Source organism: Molossus molossus, unplaced genomic scaffold (assembly GCF_014108415.1).
Source record: "Molossus molossus isolate mMolMol1 unplaced genomic scaffold, mMolMol1.p scaffold_m16_p_1, whole genome shotgun sequence".
NCBI lineage: Eukaryota > Metazoa > Chordata > Mammalia > Chiroptera > Molossidae > Molossus > Molossus molossus.
Genome location: NW_023425344.1, coordinates 59,468,410 through 59,494,581, shown reverse-complemented (window position 1 = coordinate 59,494,581; position 26,172 = coordinate 59,468,410). Strand labels below are relative to the sequence as shown.

The window sequence follows — 26,172 nt, the reverse complement described above, 5'->3', positions numbered from 1 at the left end:
GGTGAGTAGGGAGGCTGAGAGACTGGGCCCTATAGGAAACCTACTACATAAGTTCACTCTACAAAGTCTGGGAGACATAGCACTTCTTCCTAACATATAGAAACAAACACAAAAAAGCAGCCAAAATGCAAACACAAAGAAATATGTCACACATGAAACAACAGGAGAAATCTTCAGAAATAGAACTAAATGAAATGGAAGCAAGCAAACTATCAGATACAGAGTTCAATACAACGGTTATAGGGTGCTCAGGGAACTTACTGAGAATTTCAAGGAACTTAGTGAGAACTTCAAGGAACTTAGTGAGAACATCGACAACATAAAAAGGACCAGTAAGAAATAAAGGATACAGTAACTGAAATTAAGAATAATTCAGAGGGACTCAACAGTAGAGTCAAGAACACCAAGAACCAAATCAAAGATTTGGAATTTAAGGAAACCCAGTCAGAACAGCAAAAAGAAAAAGAATAAAAAAAATATGAAGCTAGTATAGAGAGACTCTGGGACAACTTCAAGCATACCAACATTCACATTACAGGGGTGCTGGAAAGAGAAGAGAGGAAGCAAGAAATTGAAAACCTATTGGAAAAAATTACAGAAAACTTCCCCTTACCTGGTGAAAGAAATAGATATACAAGTCCAGGAAGCACAGAGTCCCAAACAAGATGAATCCAAAAAGGCCCACACCAAGACACATCATAATTAAAATGCCAAAGGTTAAAGGCAAAGAGAGAATCTTAAATGCAGCAAGAAAAAAGCAATTACCTACAAGGGAGTACCCATAAGACTGTCAGCTGATTTCTCAACAGAAACTTTGGAAGATGAAAGGGAGTGACAAGAAATAGTTAAAGTTATAAAAAGCAAGGACCTACAACCAAGATTTCTCTATCTAGCAAAGCTGTCATTTAAAATTGAAGATCAGATAAAGAGCTTCCCAGACAAGAAAAAGCTAGAGCAGTTGATCAACACCAAGCCAATATTACATGAAATTTTAGAGTCTTCTAGAAGAGGAAGAAGACGAAGAAGAAAAGAAAAAAAAAAAAGATAAGAAATATGAACACTAAAATGGCAATAAATACATATCTAGCAATAAGTGAATCTAAAAACAAACAAACAAGCAGAACAGAAACAGACTTATAGATACAAAGAACTTTTTGATGGTTGGTAGCCAGATGAGAGGGGGTTTGGGGTGATGGGCGAAAAAGGTGAAGGGATTTAGAAGTACAAATTAGTAGTTATAATCAAGGTGGTGTAAAGTAGAGCATAGGGAATATAGTCAATAATATTCTAATAACTACATATAGTGTCAGATGAGTACAAGATTTTTTCAGGATGATCACTTAATATGTTTTATAATGTCTAATCACTGGGGTATACACCTGAAACTAATATAATATTGTATGTCACCTGTAATTAAAAATAAAAAATGATTTTAAAAAAATCCAAGAAACAATCCAAAAAATGTATTATTATCAAACTGAATCCAACAATGAACATTAAAGATAATAAACATGACCAAGTTAAGCCTATCCCAGGAATGTATGGATAATTTAGTATTAGAAATTCCTCAAGTATCTTTTACCATTTTAATAAAGGGAGGAAAAAACATATTATCATCTATTTCAGTAAACTGCATACAGTCCCTTTCCATGTCAAACATACACTCTCTCTCTCTCTCTCTCTCTCTCTCTCTCTCTCTCTCTCCTATAAGTGGGGAAACAGTGGACACGCTCTTTTTTTAATTTTTTAATTTTTTAAATTAATTTATTTTTGTTACAGATGTTTCTTTTTCCCCCACTGATTGCCCCCTCCCCACCCTGTCCCCAGCTTTGTTGTCCATGTCCATTGTTCATGCATACATGCATATAAGTTCTGTGGTTTATCTCTCTGCCACCACCCCCTCTCCTGGGGATTGTCAGTCTGTACCCCACTTCTACATCTCTGGGACTACCCCATTCCTCAGACTTTTATGTTTGGACATTCTCTTTTTAAAATGAGAAGCAACACAAGAAAACTCATTATCAACACTTCCATCCACCCATATACTAGAATGCTTGACAATTTTAAAAATTAAGTAAAATTATTGAAAGATAATAAATTATTATTTGTAAATGATATGATCATCTACATTGAAATCCCACTCCCCCAGATAATCTACTACACAATGATTCTTCTAGAAGGCACATATTTAAATAAATGTATGAGGGAAAGAAAGCAAGGGAAATAAATATTCTAAGGTAGGTGTGTGAGGAGGAAGAGCAATGTGATTAAAAATGGGATAATAAAAAAAGAAAACATTTAAAATTGGTTTTCATTAAAGAGGAGCCTAGGGATCATTTGATGGGGATCTTTGCTCCCCAGAATATGTCAAGAGTTAGGCTCAAATAAACTAAAAATTTTTAATAAAGGAAGAGTCTAGCAGGCACTCATGGTAACAGCATGCTATGCAATGAGTAAATGAACTCAACTCTACGTTCCTAAGATCTTCAAATTAAAAAGGGAGTGGGAGACATGATATCAAGTTTGTTTTCTGAAACAAATACCTTCAAAATTCTTGGCTCATGTATTAATTTTTCTGAAGAATTTCCTTCCCTCCCTTCATCATATCTCCTAAATCATACATGAAATTTTTTGTCCTGATTGATCACTAGAATGGTGTTTTTCCTCTTATCTCCTAAAATAGATCCTACAGCCAGAACATTTTTTATAAGCTTACCCAGCACCCAGAAGAGCACAGTAGCTAAAAATGCAGGCAAAAGGAGTTGTGAGGCACTAATAGTGTAACTTGACAGTTTCATTCATAGATTGTGAATGAAACACTGCTAACTGAATTCCAGACTCTTTAGAAAATCAACATTGGTTTTCTAAAATCAACATTATTCAAAAACTTACGAGTAATATAGAAACTACTGAAGAATTTTGCTTTTAATTATCATCATAATCCTCACCAGAAAAAATACAGCCTATGTCCCTATGTCTAGTAGGCATTCTTTTTTTTTTTTTTTTTTGGTACATGCCCCTAGCAGAAACCAAACCCAGGACTCTCTGGTCCACAGGCTGACGCTCCAACCACTGAGCTAAACCGGCCAGGGCATAGTAGGCATTCTTTATGGTCTATGTCCTTGTCTTCTAGGTAATGGAAAAGATGGGTAAGAGGTAGAGCAGATATATGTAGTGTGTGTGTGTCAGACAGATTGTAAGAAATGGGTAAGGGATGGACCTGGAGAACATTATGCTAAATGAAATAAGCCAGTCAAAAAAAAAAGATAAGTACCATATGTCTTCACTCATATGTGGAATCTAATGAACAAACTGAACTAACAAGCAAAATAGAAACAGATTCATAGATAGAGAGCAGGTTAACAGCTGTTGGGGGTGGAGGGGGCTGGGGTGGGTATTGAGCAAAAAACAAAAACAAAACAGAACAAACCCATGGACACAGACAACAGTGTGGTGATTGTAAAGGAGGAGGTCTAGAAGGGTATAGGGGTTATAAATGGTGATGAACAGAGACTAGACTTGGGGGTGGTGAATAAAAATTACAGTGTACAGATGAAACATTGCAGAATTGTGCACCTGAAAGTTGTATAATTTTGTTAACTAGTGTCACCCAAATAAATTTTTTAAAAAAGAAAACAATTTCTGGGAAGGAAAGAGTACAAGCTAGGTAAGACATTTTTAATAAAAGTCGAAGTCAAGCAGATTCAAGGTCATGTGAACTATATAACCTAACTATATTATGAAAACCTTGCTAAGATCTTCTATATTGTACTGAATGTCTTACCAGAACAGAATCTAGTAGATATACAAAACAGTACCAGAGCAATGTCAATTCTTGAGACAAAAATCTATATCTTCTTGAATTACAATGAGGAAAAGGAAACCAGAAAAAAAGAGAATAATTTGGATGAACAGAAGAACAAACAGCAACACTTGTGATGGCTAATATTAATTTAACATAATTGCTCAACATATCTTCTTTTCTTTTTTTTTTAATCTTTATTGTTGGATGTAAAATGTATTACAGATGTTCCACATTTTTCCCATTGACCCACTCCTCCCCACTCCCACCCCCCTCCCACCTTTTCCCACACTATTGTCTGTGTCCATTGGTTATGCATATAAATTCTTTGGTTTCTTTCTTCCCACCCCCCCAACCCCTTGCCCTTTGAAGATTGTCAGTCTAGCAATAAATTTGTACTTTTTAATCCCTTCACCTTTTTCACCCATTCCCCCAACCCCCCTCTCAACTAGCAACCAAAAAAATGTTCTCTGTATCTATGAGAATGTTTCTGTTCTACCTGTTCATTTTGTTTGTAGATTCCATTGTTGATAGATATGTATTCATTGCCATTTTGTTTGTTCACATATTTTATCTTTTTCTTCTAAAAGACCCTTCATCATTTCATATAATCACGGTTTGTTGCTGATGAACTCCTTTAACTTTTTCTTGTCTGGGAAAGTTTTTATATGTCTATTGATTCTAAATGACAGCTTTACAGGATAGAGTAATCTTGGTTGTAGGTTCTTGCTTTTCATCACTCTGAATAATTCTTGCCACTCCCTTCTGGCCTGCAAAGTTTCTTTTGAGAAATCAGCTGACAGCCTAATGGGAACAGCCTTGTAGGTAACTAGCTGCCTTTCTCTTCTTGCTTTTAAGATTCTCTCTTTGTCTTGAACCTTTTGCATTTTGATGATGATGTGTCTTGGTGTGGGCCTCTTGGGGTTCATCTTGTTTGGGACTCTCTGTACTTCCTAGACTTGTATGTCTGTTTCCTTCACCAAGTTAGGAAAGTTTTCTGCCATTATTGTTTCAAACAGGTTTTCGATTTCTTGTTCTCGCTCTTCTCCTTCCAGCACCCCCAAGATGCGAATGTTGGCATGCTTGAAGTTGTCCCAGAGGCTCCTTACACTATCTTCATTTTTTTGGATTCGTTTTTCTTTTTGCTGTTCCGATTGGGCATTTTTTGCTTCCTTATATTCCAAATCGATGGTTTGTTCCTTGGATTTACGTACTCTATTATTGAAACTGTGTAAATTATTCTTTATTTCAGTTAATGCCTCCTTCAATTCTAACTGTGCATCCATGATTTCTGACTTGTCCTTTTTTATGCTCTTGAGGCCCTCCCTAAGTTCACTGAGGTTCTCACTCAGTTCATTGAGCATCCTTATAAGCAGTATTTTGAACTCAGTATCTGTTAGGTTGCTTATCTCCATTTCGCTTAGTTCTTTTATTGGGGTTTTGTTCTGTTCATTCATTTGGGACCTGTTTCTTTGTCTCCTCATTTTGGCTGCCTCCCTGTGTTTGATTCAGTGTATTACTTAATGAGAGGTATGGGGCTCGCTGAGACCAGATGCTGCTCATTTGAAAGAATTTAGGAAAAACCTGAAGCAGGATCCAAGACAGGCCAATCCTATGGTTAAGCAAGTGGCAGGCAACAGCTTGGATGGGCTTGAAAGTTGGGTGGGGCGGGGCCTCAGGTAGTCACCAGGGTGGGGCTACCAGTGTGAGCTAGGTTGCTGGAGTCCCAGATGTGGCCACTGTCTGCTGCCCCCGGGAAGGGCTCACCAAAGGAACAAAGGCCTCTTACAGCACGTTTGTCCCGGAGAAAGCCCCCTCTCCAGCCCTCGCTCCAGTGCCAAACAGCTTCAGTTCTTCCCCGTATGTCTCTGGCGCCCCTCGAGCTGCCTCCCCTCCAAGCTTAGAGGGAGAGAGTCCGATAAGTCCATGCGCGGGCCCTTTAGGGAGCTGCCTGGGGCTCCAGCCACCTCAGCCTCCCTGAGCCTCAGTTTCCGCTGGTTTTTCCAGACAGAAGTTATGGGGACTTCTCTTCCTGGCACTGGAACCCTGAGCGGGGCACCCGGTGTGGGACGGGGACCCCTCAGTCCTCAGGAAGGACCTTCCCAGCCGCGGGAGCCTCCTGATTTTTATCCTCCACATGTGGGTGTGGGACCAGCCCATGGCGCCGCAGCCGCCCTACCAGTCTGGATGTGGCTGCTGCTTTAATTTCATAGTTGTAGGACTTCCATTCAGCTTGATTTCAGGCAGTTTTGAATGATGGTTGTTCTGTAGTTTAGTTGTAACTTGATGTGGTTGTGGGAGGACGCGATACCGTGTTTACCTACGCCGCCATCTTGACCGGAAGTCCAACATATCTTCTTAATAAGTAGTAAAAAAGATAAATTTTGGTAAACACAATTAGGTAAATTGATAAAACGGGTTTTAAGTGTAAGGGATAAAATTTCCTATTGATCTTATAGGGCAAGAGTGAAATACATTTTCTGTAGAACTTGGTATTATTCTTAAAATATGTTGATGGTGATATAGTTCACTCTGCCATACCAGGTTCTCATTATGTGACTCTTTAGAGGAAAAATGCACCTCAGCTCTGATGGCGCTCAGGATACACTGCCCCAAAATAGGGGCCATATTGAATACTTTAAGCAGAAGCAAGAAGGTCACTCTGACCTCCTCCCTACTTGTTCTTCTTACCTGAAACAATTCATAAAAACCTCTTGTGAGAGAAGCACTCCCTCTAAGAGGAAGTGAGCATCCTTATCTTCGAAGACAAAGAGACACCAAAAAGAATCTGAACGAACAGGCCTTGCTAAGTTTTTCCAAATTTAGTACAATTACTTCATACTCCTTACTTACTCTCTTCTATTCCTCCATGACTGTGCAATCTTATAAAATCTAGCATAAAGTCAAGCCTGTTTCCTTGTGTCTGTATTTATTCATGAAGGCTTTTGTGTCATGTAAAACTTATATTAAATAAATATATATCCTTCTCTTTTGTTAATGTGTTTCAGTTTAATTTTCAAACCCATCCAGAGACCCTAAGAGGGTCAAGGAAAATTTCTCCTCCCCTTCAGCTCTTAGAAACAGGAATATCTATACTTCTGGTCAGTGGTTTTGTTTTCCAGGTGGACATAATAAACTCTGTAATGTAAATATTTTCCTCTTTGAATTATCTTCCCAAATATGGCATAGATTTTGGGCACTAACCACTATTTCAGTTTCATTGCATTTATTCTACCTTTACTTGTCCTTCTCTCTATCTTATAAAATTATATTGCCACGAGGTATTCATATTTCCCTTCAAATTCTTTTGTAGGAATGTAGATTCAGATAGTTGATAGAAAGAGGAAGGAATGGAAACGGGGAGGATGGGAGGAAGAAGAGGTTTGGAAAGCTGTTTCACAGAAGCATGATCTGGCAGCACGGTATTAGAGGACGAAAAAATTTGAGATTGAGCAATCAGATAAGACATTACCATAAACCAAATCAATCTTAAGAAAAACTGTATTAGCAATATAGCAGAATAAAAACATGTATGAATGTAGAATCAAGAATAAGCAAAAGAGTCAACAGAAATCTATTGTTAATTGCCTCTTAGAGTTGCTTAACAAGGAGAGTTGGAAGGTACTCTAAAATATAAAGCCTACAGAGTTGTTTGTTTTTTTTAAGTATTGCCAGCATATAAAAGAAGAAAAGGTATTTTTTGTATGGGGAGCAGACCTGTAAGAGAAAAATAATGAGACACTGGGGGTGTATTTTATTAATGGTTTGACAACTTAATATTAAAAATCAGACATGGAGCAAAAAGCCCAGGAGAGAAGTCAGGGTTAAAAATCTGACTTGAGATGATTGAAGACATAAAAGTATTTGAGATGTGAAAATATGGAATGCAAAAGAGGTGAAAAAAACCAAAGAACTGTCCTTTGGGAGAGATCCAAGTTTAGGAGAAAAAGGAAGACAATACAGCAAAGATAGCAGACAACCACAAACATAGAAGACAAATGAGAAGGTATAAGGTAACAAAAGTCAAAGGAAGGGAGCACGTAAAGGAATGGATAATCTGCAGTTGCGGTGGAAGACCTCAGCAGAGGTGTCAAGCAAGTCAGGCGAATCTGAGAAGAGATCCTTGAATCTGCCTACAAAGCCATTATGAATGACTATTAAATGAATCAACAAAATGTAAGCCAAGAGTTAAATTAAGAGCAAAAAAGAAACAGAATCTAAATAATAATCTGGAGAAATGGGCTATAATTTTCTAAAGATGGGAATTTTATTTGCTTTTTGATTAATCATTAGCTTAACTATCATCAATATTTGATTTCGTCTACAGTTTTCTCTTTGATTCTTTTTAAATTTATTTTAAGCTCAAAGAGGCTAATATCTATAATAAAAAGTGGTAAGGGTAACAATATGTTAAATTTAAAAATAATTCATCTCAGCAATATGTCCATTTACCCTCTGAGTTAGAATCAATTGTAAGTATTAACAAAAGAATAGCTATAAGTATTTGACAAAAGAATAATAATAATATTGATATTGTTGACCCTTAAACAACACTGGGTTTAGGAGTACAAACACCCCACATGATTGAAAATGTGTGTATAGCTTTTGACTCCCCCAGAATTTAACTACTTATAGCCTATTATGGACTGGAAGCCTTAGCAGTTACATAAATAGTCAACTAACACATATTTTGTATATTATATGTGTTATATACTGTATTCTTACAATAAAGTAAGCTAGAGAAAAGCAAATGTTATTAATAAAAATCATAAGGTAGAGAAAATATATTTACTCCATTTATTGTAAAATATTTGCATACAAGTGGACCTGCACAGTTCAAACCTGCACTGTTTAAGGGTCAATGTACATTTATTGATAGGTAAAAACATGACAGATGATAGATAGACAGATAGATAGATAAATGATCCTTGAAAAGATCAATACCATCTAATTACTTGTTTGTTGGAGAAAAAGGGAGGAAGGAAGAAAAAATTCAGTGTGTAGTTTCAGTGATGTTACAATATTCAACTAGTTGAATATTCAACACTGAGAATTTACCAATATATAATTTGTATACTCTGAGTGTATCTGAAATAATCTTTTTATTTAGTCACACCCTTAACACATGAGAGAATAGCTCTACCAGTATTTTTGTACATAAATCTTATTTGGAAAATGTTGCATTTGAAATGATTTCTCAATAAGTTTGCAAATAAACTTCACTTTATATGCATCATGTAGCAGGGCATCACTTGTAGTACTTCCCACAAATCTAAGAGATAGAAATGATTCATACAGAAAAGCATAAAAGGTGATCATCTTGATCAAGCTAAAGAAGCAGAAAATAAAAGCTAACAGAACAAAAACTAAATCAACAGACTTTAAATGTCAGTCCTATGACTGATACAGTCCTGTGGCGGCTGGGAAAAGAGCGAGAGCTCGGAGAGAAAGGAAGCCCACCCTCACTGCCAGGCCCACATGTGCAGGGATTGCTCATAGTTGAAGGAACATCTGACACCAAAATTCAATACCCAGAAAAAGTATCTTTCAAAAGTAAAAGCAAAATACTTTTGTCAACAAATGATAAGTGAGGAATTCACTGCTACAGGACCTGCACTATAAAAAAATGTCAAAAGTATTATTCTCTTATAAGAACTGTATAATCTGCACACAAAAAACGAAGAGTGCTAAAAATGAGATAAAGAGGTTAAATGTAAAACAATATATTTTTATTTTGAATCACCTTTAGAGATGAGAGTCTTGAGTGAAATATTAATACTACATTGTAGATTTTATAACAGGAGTAAAATGTATGACAAGAATAGAACAAACATAGAAACAGTGAATGTAACTGGAGTAAAACATATAAATGCTATCTGAAAAGGTTATATTTTATAAAGTGCACTATTATAAACTGAAGATAAATATTACAAACTCTAGAAAACACTACTATTTTAAAAGCAATTACTAAAAAAAGTTTAAAGAAGTATAAATAAATAAATCATAAAGATAAAATGGTATCATTTTTTTTTTTAATGAATTTAAAGGAAGGCAGGAAAAGGCCAAATTAGACAAATAGAAAACCAATTGAAAGATGGTACATTTAAATAACATATATACTGGGTGGAGGGGGCAAAGTGAGGGGGAGTGGGGGATATCTGTAATAGTACTAACAATAAAAAAATTATACACATATATAATTACAAAAACATAAATGGTTAAAATAGGTCAATTAAAGGCGGTGCTTAAAGATTGCATTTAAAAAGTAAGATTAATTGTATGCTGTCCATGAAAAATCCAACATAAATATATAAATATAGGTAAGTTAAAAGTAAAATGATTAAAAATATATCATGCAAATACTATTTAAAAGTTCACGTGACTATCTGAATAACAGAATAACTTGTAAAAAAGGAGTTATTAACAAGAATAAAGTAAATGATAGAGGGGTCAATTGTTCAAGAAGATATAAAATTATAAAGTCTATACATCTAACATTAGAGCATCAAAATGCATAAAGCAAAAACAGATAAAACAAAATATGCAGAAAATTCTATAAATATAGTTAGAGGTAGCAACACTCTATGTAATTGACAGAACAAGTAGACATAGAATCAGCAAGGATACAGAAAGCCTGGAAACACTATCAAGCAACTGGATCTAGTTGACTTCTTTAGAATACTTCACCTAAAAGAGCAGAATACATACTCTTTTTAAGTGCACTTAGAACGTTTGCCAAAGTAGATCATATTCTGGGGTAAAAAACAGATCTCAACAAATGTTAAAAGAATGAAATCATATAGAATATATTTCTTTCATAAAAGAATTTCAATAGAAATCAATATAAAAAGATATTTTAAATCTATAATATTTGGAAGTTAACTTAAAATAACTTATGGGTCACAAAGGAAATTTAAAATTTTTAAAAATTGAATGAAAAACAAAATAAATATTAAAATTTCTGAAATCAGCTAAAACAGTTTATATTAGAAAAGAAGAAAGGTTTAACAATATCTAATGTTCCACTTTAAGACACCAGAAAAAGAAAAAAACTAAACCCAATGAAACTTGAAGGAAATAAAGATAATAGCAGAAGTCTGTAAAACATAAAAATACTACAGACAAATAATTAAAGCCCAAAGCTGGTTTTTAGAAAAGATCAATATTACTAAACCTCTATATAGTTAGATTAAGATAAATTTACTAGTATTAAAAATGAAAAAGAGAATATCCTTACAGATCCTACAATATATTTAAATGATATAACAAATTATTTTTTTCATGAATAACTTTATACCTATACATTTGATACACAGCAGATTCTTTGAAAGATATCAACTACAAAAGCTTATTTAGAAAAAAAGAAATGACTTGAGAAAATGGAGAAGATGGCCGTGGGCAGGACCAGATCGAGGGTGAGCGTGTGAGTGAGCATAGTGTGGATGACCAACCTCGAGCGGTACAGAGACAGGGGGCAGAAGGACGGAAAGCAGCTGGCCACCGAGGTAAGCTGCACCTCAGGGAACTTTCCCCTGCGCTGCAGGAAGGCCCTGCCATTTTGGAAGATACCGGGTCTTCCCCGGAAGGAGAAAACAGTGAATGGTTAGGGCCGAGTGACCTGAGTCCACCAGAGCACCTTGCACCATTGGTCCAGTGGGCTCAGCAGCGCTACTAAGATGCCTGCTGCAGTAGCCAAACCGGCTGGGAGCCGGAGCCCCACCCCCAACAGCAGCAGCAGCTCCCCCAAGCTCCTGGCGGCTCCTGCGGGGCACTACCACCAGCTTGGGAGCCCGGCACCTCCCCCACAGAAATAGTGACTGGGCGGGAGTAGAGCCCCACCCCCAGCAGGCATTAGCAGCTCAGACTGGCAGCTGAAACCCATCCCAGGGGCATCAGCAAAGGCTGATGAGGAGCCGTGCCCCAACCCAAGCAGCAGGGCTAAGGCAGGTAAGACCTGCCCCTGACAATGGCAGCAACCGAGTTGGAGCCCCTCCCCCCAGCAGCAGCATAGTCACAGGTGTGGAGCATCTTCAGCCCCCTGCAGTATACAGCAGTATAGAATTGGGACCTGAGAGCACCCCCTGGCAACAGCAGCATTAGCAGCAGTAGCAGTGGGAACTGGAAGCTGACACTCGCCCCCAACAGTGACTGATCAGGAGCTGAGCCCCACCAGGCAGCAGGGTACCCCAACAGCATTACAGCAAGACCCATGCACCCCAAAAGCGTACCAAAAGGACCCACGAACCCCAACAGAATACCAGAGGGACCCAAGAACCCCAGAAGTGTGCCAGTGGAACCTGTGCACCCCAACAGGGTACTAGTGGAACCCCATGCACCCCAGAAACATACCAGTGGGACCCATACACCAGACGGACCCATGCACCCCAGGCAGCAGCAGCACATAACAGCAGCTGAGACCCATCCCCAGCAGCATCAGCAAAAGCTGATCAGGAGCTGTGCTCCAGCCCAAGCAGCAGCAAGTCTCAGGGAGCTGAGACCTGCACGACAAACCAATACCAGCCACCAGGGGTCAGTCCTCCAGGACCCACAGCAGGCAAGAGGTGCCATACACCAAAACAGGCTGGGAGGCACAGCAGCCTTAGTTGATACACACGGACCTGCCTACACACTCCCATATCCCTCACCGGGCTTAGAACTACCAGATTGCTAAAATGGTGAGACAAACAACACCCAAATGAGAAAAAGAGAGGAATCACCAGAAAAGAAATGATAGGAACTAGAAGAAAGCAACTTGTCAGATAAAGAATTCAAAGCAATGATTTATGAGGGTGCTCAAACAACTTGGTGAAAACTATAAGCAACTTAATAAGAATTATGAAGAAATCACGAAGAACTACTTCAGTTTAAAAAAAGAGGGAGAAGCTATGCATAAAAATCAAGAGGAAATAAAGAATGACATAGCTGTTATGAAAAACACCTTAGAAGGGTGCAATAGTAGATTACAAGAAGCTGAAGATCAAATCAGTGACATAGAAGACAAGGTAGAAAAAAACACCCAAATAGAGCAGCAAATGGGGAAAAACATTAAAAAGCAGGAGGAGAGTTTAAGGGAGCCATGGGACAATACAAAACATAACAACATTCACATTATAGGGGTACCGGAAAAAGAAGAATCAGAGAAAGGAATAGAGAAACTGTTTGAAGAAATAATGACAGAAAAATTCCTTAAACTGGTGAAGGAAAAAGTCACACAAATGCAGGAAACACAGAGGGTCCCAAGCTAGATGAACCCAAAAAGACCCACAGCTAGACACATTATAATTAAAATGGCAAACATTAAAGACAAAGAAAGACTCTTAAGGGAAGCGAGAGAGAGACAGAAAGTTACCTTCAAGGGAGCTCCCATTAGACTGACAGCTGACTTCTCAATAGAAACACTGCAGGCCAGAAGAGAGTGGCTTGAAGTGTTAAAAGTAATGCAAGGCAAGGGTCTGAATCCAAGACTACTCTATCCAGCAAGGCTATAATTCAAAATTGAAGAAGAAATGAAGAGCTTCACAAATAAAAATTTAAAAAACTAAAGGAATTTACCACCACCAAACCAGCACTGCAAGAAATGCTGAAGGGATAGTTGTAAAAAGAAGAAGAAACAGAGAGAGAAAAAGGAACGCAGGCATAAAATAAAAATGACAGCTATCAATAATAACCTTAAATGTAAATGGCTTAAATGCTCCAATTAAAAGACATAGGATAGCTGATTGGATAAGAAAACACGACCTATATATATGCTGTCTATAAGAGACCCACCTCACAACAAAAGACACACAGGATAAGAGTGAAGGGCTGGAAAAAAAATTTCCAAGCAAATTGAAATGAAAAAACAAACAAAAAAAAGCTTGTGTAGCAATACTCATATCTGACAAGATAGACTTCAAAATGAAGGCTATAATGAGAGACAAAGAAGGTCACTATATAATATTAAAAGGATCAATCCAACAAGGGGATATAACCCTGGTAAACATATATGCACCAAATATGGTAGCACCAAAATATACTAAAAAACTTCTGGAGGACTTCAATGGAGAGATCAATAGCAATATGATCATAGTGGGTGACTTTAACACCATACTGACACCAATGCATAGATTTTCTAGACAAAATATTAACAGGGATACACAGTCCTTAAATGACCAATTAGATCATCTGGACTTAATTGATATTTATAAAACATTTCACCCCAAAGCTGCAGAATATACATGCTTCTCAAGTGCACATGGGACATTCTCAAAGATAGACCACATGTTAGGACACAAAGTAAGTCTCTACAAATTCAAAAAGTTTAAAATCATAACAAGCATCTTCTTAGATCACAATGGCATAAAACTAGAACTCAATTACAACAAGAACATTCAAACACTCAGAGGTTAAATAATATGTTATTAAACAACAAATGGGTTACCAACAAGAGTAAGAAAGAAATTTAAAACTTCCAGGAAACCAATAAAAACAAACAAACATACAACAAAAAATCTATGGGATACAGCAAAAGCAGTCCTGAGAGGGAAGTTCATAGCACTACGGCCTACCTCAAGAAATAAGAAAAATTTCTAATTGACTCCCTAACCCTACAACTTAAAGAACTAGAAAGAAAAATCCAGAGCAAGTAGAAAGAAAGAAATAGTAAAGGTCAGAGCAAAAATAAATGACATAGAGATTAAAAAAAAAAAAAAAGTTTAAAAGATAAATGAAAAAAAGAGCTGGTTCTTTGAAAAGACAAACAAGATCGATGGACCTTTAGCCAGACTCACCAAGAAACAAAGAGAGAGAACCCAAATAAACAAAATCAGAAACAAAAGAGGAGAAGTAACAACTGACAATATAGAAATACAAATGATCATCGAAACATACTATGAACAATTATATGCCAACGAATTGGACAATCAAGGTGAAATGGACAAATTTCTAGAAACACACAGTCTCCCAAAACTGAACCAGGAAGAGATAGAAAACTTGAACTGACCAATAACAACAAAGAAAATTGAAGATGTAATTAAGAAACTCCCAGCAAACAAAAACCCAGGCCTGGATAGCTTCACAGGGGAGTTTTACCAAACATTCAAAGAAGATCTAATACCCATTCTCTTGACTATTCCAAGAACTCCAAGAAGAACGAAGACTTCCAAACTCATTTTATGAGGCCAGCATAATCCTAATTCCAAAACTGGAAAAAGACAGTACAAAGAATGAAAGCTACAGGCCAATATCCCTGATGAACAAAGATGTCAAAATCCTTAACAAAATATTAGCAAATTGGATCCAGCAATATATCAAAAAAATTATTCACCATGACCAGGTAAGATTCATCCTAGGGATGCAAGGATGGTACAATATTCGCAAATCAATAAATGTGATATACCACATAAATAAACTGAAAGATAAAACCTTATGATCATATCAATAGATGCTGAAAAAGCATTCAACAAAATCCAGCACCCATTTCTGAGAAAAACACTCAGTAATGTGGGAATAAAGGGATCATATCTCAACATAATAAAGGCCATATATGAAAAATCTACAGCCAACATCATACTCAATGGACAAGAACTAAAAGCATTTCCCTTAAAAATGAGAACAAGACAGAGTTGTCCACTTTTGCCACTCTTATTGAACATATTACTGGAAGTCTTAGTCACAGCAATTAGGCATGAAGAAAAAACTAAAAGAGATCCAAATAGGAAAGAAGGAAGTAAAACTGTCATTATTTGCAGATGACATGATATTGTACATAGAAAACCCTAAAGACTCCATCAAAAATTTACTAGACTTAATAAATGAATTTGGCAAAGTAGCAGGATAAAAAATTAACACAAAGAAATCGATGGCATTCTTATACACCAACAATGAACTCACAGAAAGAAAAACTAAAAAAAAAAAAAAATCCCATTTACCATCATGGCAAAAGAATTAAGAAACCTAGGAATAAACTTAACCAAAGAAGTAAAGAATCTCTTCACAGAAAACTACAGGTCATTGAAAAAAAAAAATAGAAGACAATATTTAAAAAATGGAAGTATATACCATGTTCATGGACTGGAAGAATTAACATCATTAAAATGTCCATACTACCCAAAGCTATCTATAGATTCAATGCAATTCCCATCAAAGTAACAATAATATACTTTAAAAACTAAAACAAATACTCCAAAAGTTTATACGGAACCAAAAGAGGCCCCAAACAGCCACAGCAATCTTGAAAAAGAAGAACAATGTAGGAGGGATCACAATACCAGATATCAGGTTATACCTCAAAGCCACTGTAATCAAAACAGCATGGTACTGGCACAAGAACAGGCACATAGATCAATGGAACAGAACAGAGAACCCAGAAATTGACCCAAGACAATATGCTCAATTAATATTTGACAAAAGTGGCAAGAGCATACAGTGGAGTCAAGACAGCCTCTTCAATAAATGGTGCTGGAAAAATTGGACAGCTATATGCAAATAAATGAAGCTAGACCACCAACTTATACCAAACACAAGAATAAACTCAAAATAGATAAAAGACTTCAATGTGACTCGTGAATCCATAAAAATCCTAGAAGAAAATGTAGGCAACAAAATTTCAGACATCATACACAGTAGAATTTTCACTGAAACAACACCTAAGGCAAGAGAAATAAAGGAAAAAATAAACACATGGGACTAAAACACATCAAACTAAAAAGCTTCTGCACAGCAAAAGAAACAACCATAAAAAAGGAAAGGGAACCCACTATATGGGAGAGCATAATTGCCAATGATACATCAGATAAGAGATTAATTTACAAAATACATAGTGTACTCACACAACTCAATAAAAGGAAGACAAAGAACCCAATTAAAAAGTACACAGAGGACCTAAAGAGACACCTCTCCAAACAGGACATACAAATGGCCCAGAGACATATGAAGAAATGCTCAACATCACTAATCATCAGAGAGATGCAAATTAAAACAACAATGAGGTTATCACCTCATACCTGTCAGAATGGCCGCCATCAACAAATCATCAAACAACAAGTGCTGGTGATGGTATGGAGAAGACGGGACTCTAGTACACTGCTGGTGGGAATGCAGACTGGTGCAGCCACTATAGAAAACACTATGGTATTTTCTCAAAAAATTAAAATTGAACTGCCATTTGACCCAGTGATCCCACTTCTAGAAATATACCCTAAGAAGCCTGAAACACCAATCAGAAAAAATATATGGCCCTGGCCGGTTTGGCTCAGTGGTTAGAATGTTGGCCAGTGGTCCATTAATAGATGAATGGATAAAAAAGCTGTGGTACATATACACAATGGAGTATTATGCAGCTGTAAAAAAGGAAGATCTCTTATCCTTTGAGACACATGGAGGGACCTGGAAAGTACTATCCTGAGCAAGACAAGTCAAGCAGAGAAAGACAAATATCACATGATCTCACTTATTTCTGGAATATAATGAACTAAACAAACTGATCAACAAAATAGACCCAGAGTCATAGAAGTAAGGTACAGACTGACAATCCTCAGAAGAGGGGGTGGGGGTGGAAGGGAAGAAATAAACCACAGAACTTATATGTGTGTATGCATAACCAATGGACATAGACAACAATACTGGGGACGGGGTTGCGGGGGGAGAGATGGGGAGAAGGGTGTCAATAGGAGAAAAAGGAAAAACATCTGTAACAAAAATAAATCAATAAAAAAATAAAAATAAGAAAACAAAAAGAAATGACGTGAATTTCCCAATTACCTATTTAAGAAATTAAATTTGTAGTTAACAGCCTTCTCACAAAGAAAACTCTAGGATTAGAAAGTTTCACAGGTAACCTCTACCAATTAAGAAAAAATAATATTAACTCAGACAAATATTATCAGAATATTTGAAAGATCGATGAAAACTTCACAAAGCATTTTATGAGACCAAAATTACCCTGATATGAAATGAGAAAAAGGCATTACAGGCAAAGAACACTGAAGAGAAATATGCTTCCTAAAAATGGAAGCAAATATCCTGAAGAAAATAATGGCAAATTAAATCCAAATATATATATGAGAAATATGATTTTATCCCAAGAATGCAAAGGCAGTTAAATCTTTGAAAATTAGTAAATGTAAAACTCTTAGGAAACTGGGAATAGAAGAGAATTTCCTAATGAAAGTATCTACAAGAAACCTATAGTTAACATCATACTTAATAATAAAAGAGAGAATGTTTTCTTAGCATTGGAAAAAAGCAAGGATGTCTACTCTGCCCACTTTTATTAAAAATTATCTTGGAAGTTCTATGTGGTGCACGAAGGAGAGAAAAAAAGCATATATATTTGAAAAAGAGAATTAAAAGTTTTTATTGATGCTCTTCCACATGCAAAATCACACAAAAAAAAATGCTAGTAGAACTAGTATCTTTAATAAAATGGCAATGTAAAAAAATCAGTTTAATGTTTATGTACTATCAGTATCCCATTGAAAATAAAAATTTAAAAGACAGTATTATTTACAAGCATTAAAAAAGATAAAATTCTTAGGGCTAGATCTAATAAAATATTTGTAACATTTGTATGTTAAAAACTAAACTCTGTAGAGAGAAATTACAAATATCTAAATAAATGGAGAGATACACAGTGTTCATACAGCAGAAAACCTTATATGATAACATTTAGTTCTCCCCAAATTAATCTATATATGTAAACAAATTCCTGGAAGGCCTATTTGTACAAGTTGACAAGATTAGTCTAAACTTTATATGAAAAAATCAAAAGACCTAAAATTAAAAACTTTTTTTTAAAAGATAAACAAAATTGGAGGACTCCCATTACCTATTTTTAAAACCTAATGACAATGAGTTGTTTGCATAATGATAGACACATAGGTCAATGGAATAGCATAGAAAATCAATACAAAATAAACCCACACTTAGATGGTCAGTTGACTATTGCCAAAGGTACCTTCAAAATTCAATGGAGAACCCACTGTATGGGAGAAAATATTTTCCAATGATACATCTGATAAGGAGTTAATTTCCCAAATATATAAAGAATTCATAACACTCAACAAAAGACAAACAATCCAATTAAAAAAATGGGCAGAGGATCTGAATAGACACTACTCCAAAAAAGATATACAGATAACCATTAAACATATGAAAACATGCTCAATGTCACTAATTATCAGAGAGATGAAAATTAAAACTGCAATGAGTTATCATCTCACACGTGCCAGAATGGCTACCATCAATAAATCAACAAACAAGTGCTGTTGAGGATGTGGAGAAAAGGGAACCCTAATACACTGCTGGTGGGAATGCAGACTGGTGCAGCCATTATAGAACACAATATGAAGTTTTCTCAAAAAATTTAAAATGGAACTGCCATTTGACCCAGTGATTCTACTTCTAGGAATATATCCTAAGAACCCTAAAACACAAATCAAAAAGAATATATACACTCCTATGTTCATAGCAGTGTTAATTACAATAGTTAAGATTTGGAAACAGCCCAAGTGTCCATCAATAGTTAAGTGGATAAAAAAGCTGTGATACATTTACACAGTAGAATGCTAAGCAGCTGTGAAAAGAAAGGATCTCTTACCCTGTGACGGCATGGATGGACCTGGAGATTATAATGCTAAGTGAAATAAGCCAGTCAGAGAAAGATAAATATCACATGATCTCACTTATATGTAGAATCTAATGAACAAAATAAATTGACCAACAAAATAGGTCCAGAAGCATGGAGGCATGAGACAGACTGACAAATCTCAGAGTGGAGGGGGTGATGGATGGGAAGAAATTAGCCAAAGAACTTGCATACTTATATGCATAGCCCATGTACACAAAAAATAGTGTGGTGAAGGCCTGGGGTAGGGTAGGGGCTGGGTGGAGGATAAGTAAAGGGGGGGAGGGGATGGGGACCTCTGTAATATTGTCAACAATAAATATATACATATATATATATATATATTAATCCAATGGAGAAAGGATAGTCTTTCAACAAATATTGCTGACAACTGGAAATCCAAATTTAAAAATTAAAACAAACAAAAACCTTTGACTCTTATCTTGCAAAATATACAAAGGTAACTAAAAGTGAATTATATATCTAAATATAAAGCCTAAATCTCTAAAAGTTCTAGAAAAAAGAAAAAGAAAAACAAATATTTGTGATCTTGGAATACCAAAAAAATTTGTAGATAGGATACACAAAAATACCTGAATCATTAAAGAAAAACTGATAAGTTAGACTTCACCATAATTAAAATTTTCTACTATTTAAAAGATACTATTAAGAAAATTTAAAAATAACAATGCACAAGGAGGGGTAAAACATTAGCAAAATGTGTATTGGGTAAAGCACTTATAACCAGAATATATAAAAAAGCACCTATAATCAATAATAAGAATATATTTCACCAAAAAAAGAGATATGTATGGCAAATAAGCACATGAAAAGGTATGCAGCATACTTAGTAGGGAACTATACACTAAAAATATAATCAGATATCATTATAGCTGCTATACAGACTAAAACTTTAACAAGTGACAATACCATGTTATCAAGGAAGTAGAACTGAAAATCTCATAAATTGCTAGTGGGGAAGCAAAATGACACAGATACTTTTAAAAACTATTTGATAGCTCCTTATAAAATTAAACATACAACTGCCATGCGAAGCAGTAATTTCATTCTAAAATAGATGGAAATGCATGTCCTCATGAAACCTATTTACGGCCCGGCTGGCGTGGCTCAGTTGTTGAGCATCGACCCATGCACCAAGATGTCACTGGTTCAATTCCCGGTCAGGGCACAGGCCTAGGTTGTGGGCCCAATCCCCAGTGGCGGGCATGCAGGAGGCCGTCAATCGATGTTCTCTCTCATCGATGTTTCTATCTCTCTCTCCCTCTCCCTTCCTGTCTCTCTAAAATTAATAAAGAAAAAAGAAAAAAGAAAAAAACCTACTTATGTATATTTATATCAGGTTTATCAGAAAAGCCTAAAACTGAAACAACCAACTATCAACTGGAATTGGGTGGATACACATTGTTGTCCATCCATTAAATGAAATATTGCTGAGTAATAAACAAGAAAAGACATATATGCAACCAGATTATCTAAAAAATCTTGTACTTAGTGAAAAAGTGGCTACATGTTATATGATTCTGTTTATATGACATTCTGGAAAAGGCAAAACTCTAGGTACAGAAATCAGACGAGTGATTGTCAGGGGCTGGGAAGAAGGCACAAATACCAAGGGGCATTTTGGGGTGATGGAGATGTTCTTATCCTGAAAAGGGTGGAAGCAAGATTGAGCAGGACAGAAGCAAGATTGATCAGAACTTAATGCCCACTGGAAAGTCTCTGCCAGACCAATGGGGGGTCTGCAAAGCAAAGATTGCCTGCTAGAGGTCCCATATTGGTAAACCATTGTCTTGCCCAGTGACTAATGGAGGCTACCCTGAGAACATGACATCTGCTGAATTGCTGAAGCTGATCAAGAAAGAGTTCACTAGAGGTTGTCAGTTAACATACTCATTGAAGCCAGGCAGAAAGTCCTTTATTTATTTTTGCTTGTTTGTTATTTGATTTTATTTTTAATTTTAATAAAGGATATTTTTATAATTCAGTTTTTGAAAGTCAGATTTACTGATACATTTAAAGGGTTTAATTTGATGAGTTCTGACAAATATATACATAATCAGGATAAGAACATCTCCAAATCATAACAGAAAGTTGTTGACAGATGATAGATAACTTGACTAGATTGGCTAGAACAAGAAAATTTATGGTCTTGCCCAGCTTCTACATTTAGTTCTAGATATACATGAGGATAAAAGGAATGTGTACCTTCCCCTAAATCACTATAAATATTCTCCATATTCCTTTACATTCAGCATCTGAGGCTCCTATCAGGCTAGTATTTGGAACCTTTAAAGGAATTTCCAAAGACTCATCATCAAGTCTCTCAAGAAGACACAAGAGCCAGCCAGTACTATTACCAGCTCCATCAGGGCTACCACTCAATCCATCTGTCTATGTTTTAGATGCTGTGTTTCAGTAAAATAAGGTCATTACCCAGACGCAGTTTTAAGAGGGCTAATTCATCTCTTAAAAAGATCAGCTGCCCCACAGCAAAGAGAATGATGATCTTACAAGGTCATCCAGAAGAATATTCAGCCTGAGCAACACTCAATTATAACAACTAACCAGACCCCAAGAACCCAATATTCAACTTGCGATGTGAATAGTCAAAGTCCATCTCTCCATTGCCTGTGGAAATCAACTGAACTTCTCAATACAAATAGAAATTCTCTGGAGCTTGTGATGGTCACCTCACTGAACACCATGGCCAGCCCCTGGGGAAAAGAATACTCAGTCTTAACAAAGTACCACCAGCTAAACTATTCCCATCCCTCATTTCCCCCTTTACAGCCTCTGCCTTGTGACTATTGCACCCAGCTGGAACAAACCTCCACGGGGGAGAGATGAGAGGGAGGTTTACATGGCAGTGAAAATGGAGATGGTTATGAAGCAAAGGTTGGGAGAGCTAGGAGAATAGCGAACCTGGCCACCACCAACACCAACAACCACCAAGTAATTATGGAAATGTGTGGCCTCTAGCTGGCAAAGGAAAAAAAGTTTCAGCAAGGGAAGAGGTACAAATTAAGACAAGAGGTAGGGAGAATGATTTGTGAAAGGAGAGCTTATCATAGAATTGAGGCAAAATGGAGCGTCCATCTTCATGCTCCTCTTTACCTGATTAACTCTATTTATGCTTTCAGAATAAATTTAGAAGTTATACCTTAAGACGAGCTTTCCCTGTTCTTCACTGCCCCCAAATCTCAACGTAGTACTACTTTGCGGTGTCACCACAGCAACTAGGACAGATATATTCTTTGTTATATATTATCTTCTGTTAGAATTGTCTTTTTGTTGAGATATAACTCACGTACCATAAAATTCAAACTTTTAAGGAATACAATTCAATGGTTCCTAGTATATTTACAAAGTTGTGCAGGCATCATCAATATCTAATTCCAGAACATTTTATCACTTCAAACATAATCCCCATGCCTGTTAGTAGTCATTCTCCATTCACTCTTCCTTCCAACCTTCCAACCACAAATCTGCTTCTGTCTGTAGGGATTTACCTATTCTGGATATTTTATATAAAGGAACTAAATAATATGTAGTATTTTTGTCTGGCTTCTTTTGCTTAGCCTAATATTTTTAAGGCTTGTCCACGTGATAGCTTGTAACAGTACTTAATTCCTTTTATGGCTGAATAATATTCCATCGGATCTATATACCACATTTTTTAAACCATTCATCAGTTGATAGACACTTTGGTTGCTTTACTTTATGGGTACCATGAATAATGCTTCTATGATCATCAGTGTATAAGTTTTTAAGTGGACCTATATTTTTAATTCCCTTGGGTATATACCTACGCATGCAATTGCTGGGTCATATGGAAACACTATGTCTAACTTTTTGAAGGACGGCCAAACTGTTTTCCATTTAACATTCCACCAGCAATGTAATTGTCTTTCATTTATCTAATCCTCAAGTTTCCTGAGAGCAGGAACTTAAGTCTTATGTTCTAGAGTATAAGTGAATCACTGAATAGCCCAGTATAATCTTCTTCACCTTATGCCTTCTTCTAGCAAAATATCCCTTTCTGATATCTTTAACTTTCATCTATCCAGACTCTTTCCCCTATGAAAGTATTATAAGTGACATACTCTTAGATGCCAGTACTTCTTGAAATGGGTGCTGTTTGATTGCTAGAACAGACGATTGTGGGCTACTTGGGGCTGCTCACTGAACTTTAGAGAAGTTAATGTAAGATAATCCAATAGCAGAATCAAGTATTTCCAAGTTGGTACCGGTTGGCAAGTAGTCAGATGTTCATGCATATTTTCAAAGTGATCCTCTAGCAAACACAGGCACAGTGCATGTTTGGCTCTAGAACAGTCTCTACTGGCCCTGCTGCCAATAACAGTACAATGGATCTGGCAGGGAAGGGAGCAAAGTGACTCCCACATGGGACAAGAGGAAACATGTGGAGCCCACCCATTACAAAGGGAGGCTGAGAAGATCTGCAGATGAAAGGGCTTTCCGATTCTAGCAGCTCTGGGTAGGGATTAGTCTCCCATGACTGGCATTTAAGTAGTCTAATGACTTCCAGCTCTGGCCAATTAGAGAGTCTATTACACAGAGTAAATACCCACTTTGATCCTCAAATACAAAATGGACATGTACATGGATAAAATTTACATTTTAAATATGACAGACTCATCTTGGTCTGAAATAATATATATCTTCAATAAAATATGAATATACACTAATTCCTTATAAAATCTCACAAATGTCTACTTCTGCTCCTGACTAATAAGCATTTATTGATATCTACAGAAGGAGAAGACTCCCTTGATGTTTTATGTAAGACATGTCACACTGTATACATTTCAATTTTCTAAGAATAGAATTTTAGTGTAACTGTTGACAAAAGTTATTGAAGCTTTATATAAATTACCTGTGGTAAATAGAATGCTCGCCCTCCGAGGATGCCTATGAATCTCTAGAACCTGCTAATATACTACATTACATGGCAAAAGAGACTTTGTAGATGTAATGAAGGGAGATTATCCTGGGTTATCTAAATGGATCCAGTGTGATCACATGAGCTCTTAAAAGAAGAGATCTTTCTCTGGCTGGAGTCAGGAAAGACGCTGCAGAAGGGGAAGTCGGAGAGATTTGAAGGGTGAGAGAATAGTGACCCACTCTTGCTGATGGGGGACCACATGGAAAGCATAAGAAGGAATAGGCAGCCTGTAGGAGCAGACTGTTCCCCAAATGACAGCTGACAAGGAATCTGGACCTCAGCCCTCCACCCACAGGAACTAAACTTGGCCAGCAACCGGAATAAGTGTGGAAGCAGACTCATCCTTACAGCTTCCAGGGAAGACCTCTGTCCAGCCAAAACCAGGATTTCAATTCTATGATATATTGAGCAAAGAACCCATCTCAGTCACTCTACTCTGACTTCTGACCTACCAAACTATGAATAAGTACATAAATAAATGTGTATTATTTTAAGCCACTGTTTGTAGTAATGTGCTATGACAGCAATAAAAAATTATTATATTACTACCAAATATCAGTATACTAAATTCTAATATGCTATGGTTCTGAAACACAATAACCACTAGGACAATAACCTAAAATTGTACATTCCCAGAACTAACTCGTATTCTACTATCAAATTTAATTTTTTATAATAAATACATGGATGATTTCTATACTCATAATGACTGGATACTTTTTAAAGTGTTATCTAGGAAGAATACACCTATTTCTAAGTAATTACTCTCTCCCACATTTACAACTTTAGCATTCATTTTTAAAAAGAAAATAGACAGTTTGTCAAGTCTTTTTTAAATGGTTTGACCAGATTCATACAGTTCTTTTTAGGCATACATCTCTTTCATAACATGTTTACGATATTTTTTTAAATTCATATTTTATATAACCATATCTTAGTCATGGTAACAAAAGCCGGTGATCATTAATAGGGTTGAATGAATCACTGTTTACAAAACTGTGAGAACATAAGAATGCCAAATCTTTATAGGCCTCAGAAGTACAAAGAATTCTAAGGCAAAAGTCACTCATATTTTTAGTATATACATACATAAAACCAATGATACTGAGTTACGTTTTACAGGACTTGATTGGTATGATGACTATCTTTCTTAACTGAGTACCACAGCATTGCATGTGGCTTTCTTGCAAGCTTACCAGGGTTCCTCCAGCACCTGACCTGCAGAACACACTTTTAAGATATTTGAAGTTCAACACACAACAACCAGTGTTTCCAAATGACAACAAAATGTATTCTTCCAGGGGCTCCACAATATACCATAAAATCTAGATTTGAAACATGGACACTTACTTTTTCTGAGTTCGCTCAGCCAGCCTGGCAATCTCTATAGCTGCCTTCCTTGCTTCAAAATCCTCCCTCTTCACCACCTCTCCAGTCCCTCGGTAGCCTAGCTCCACCAACTGGCGGGCCAGGCCTTCATCCTAAAGAGAATGCCAACTGTTAGATTTGTGGATGAATTAGACATCTTATCTTACCCAATGTATACTGATTAATTGTTTTAAGTAAAAAATCAAATGTATTGTTTTAAAACAGTACACGATCTACTAGGTATGAAAAATTAGAATTCTTTCTAACAATACTATACTTTTATAAACATCTGATTTGTCATCCCTTTCCCACAGATGTTACATGAAAAATAAATCAATCACTAAGTTTTCTCTAAGGGATTGAAAGACAAAAGTCGGTTGTGTTTTTAATCAATTTATGAGAACAGATGTA

The 26,172-nt window shown here is 36.4% G+C and overlaps 1 protein-coding gene across 2 annotated transcripts in view; it reads right to left on the bottom strand.

The window, feature by feature from the left end:
* The window catches only part of CFAP299 (cilia and flagella associated protein 299), a 619,623-nt gene that overhangs the window by 572,975 nt on the left and 20,476 nt on the right, over positions 1-26,172 (bottom strand). For both annotated transcript variants that reach the window (XM_036279669.1, XM_036279661.1), the window contains exon 2: positions 25,744-25,874. In XM_036279669.1, the coding sequence (XP_036135562.1) occupies positions 25,744-25,874 (131 nt within the window). The remainder of the gene's footprint in view (positions 1-25,743; positions 25,875-26,172) is intronic.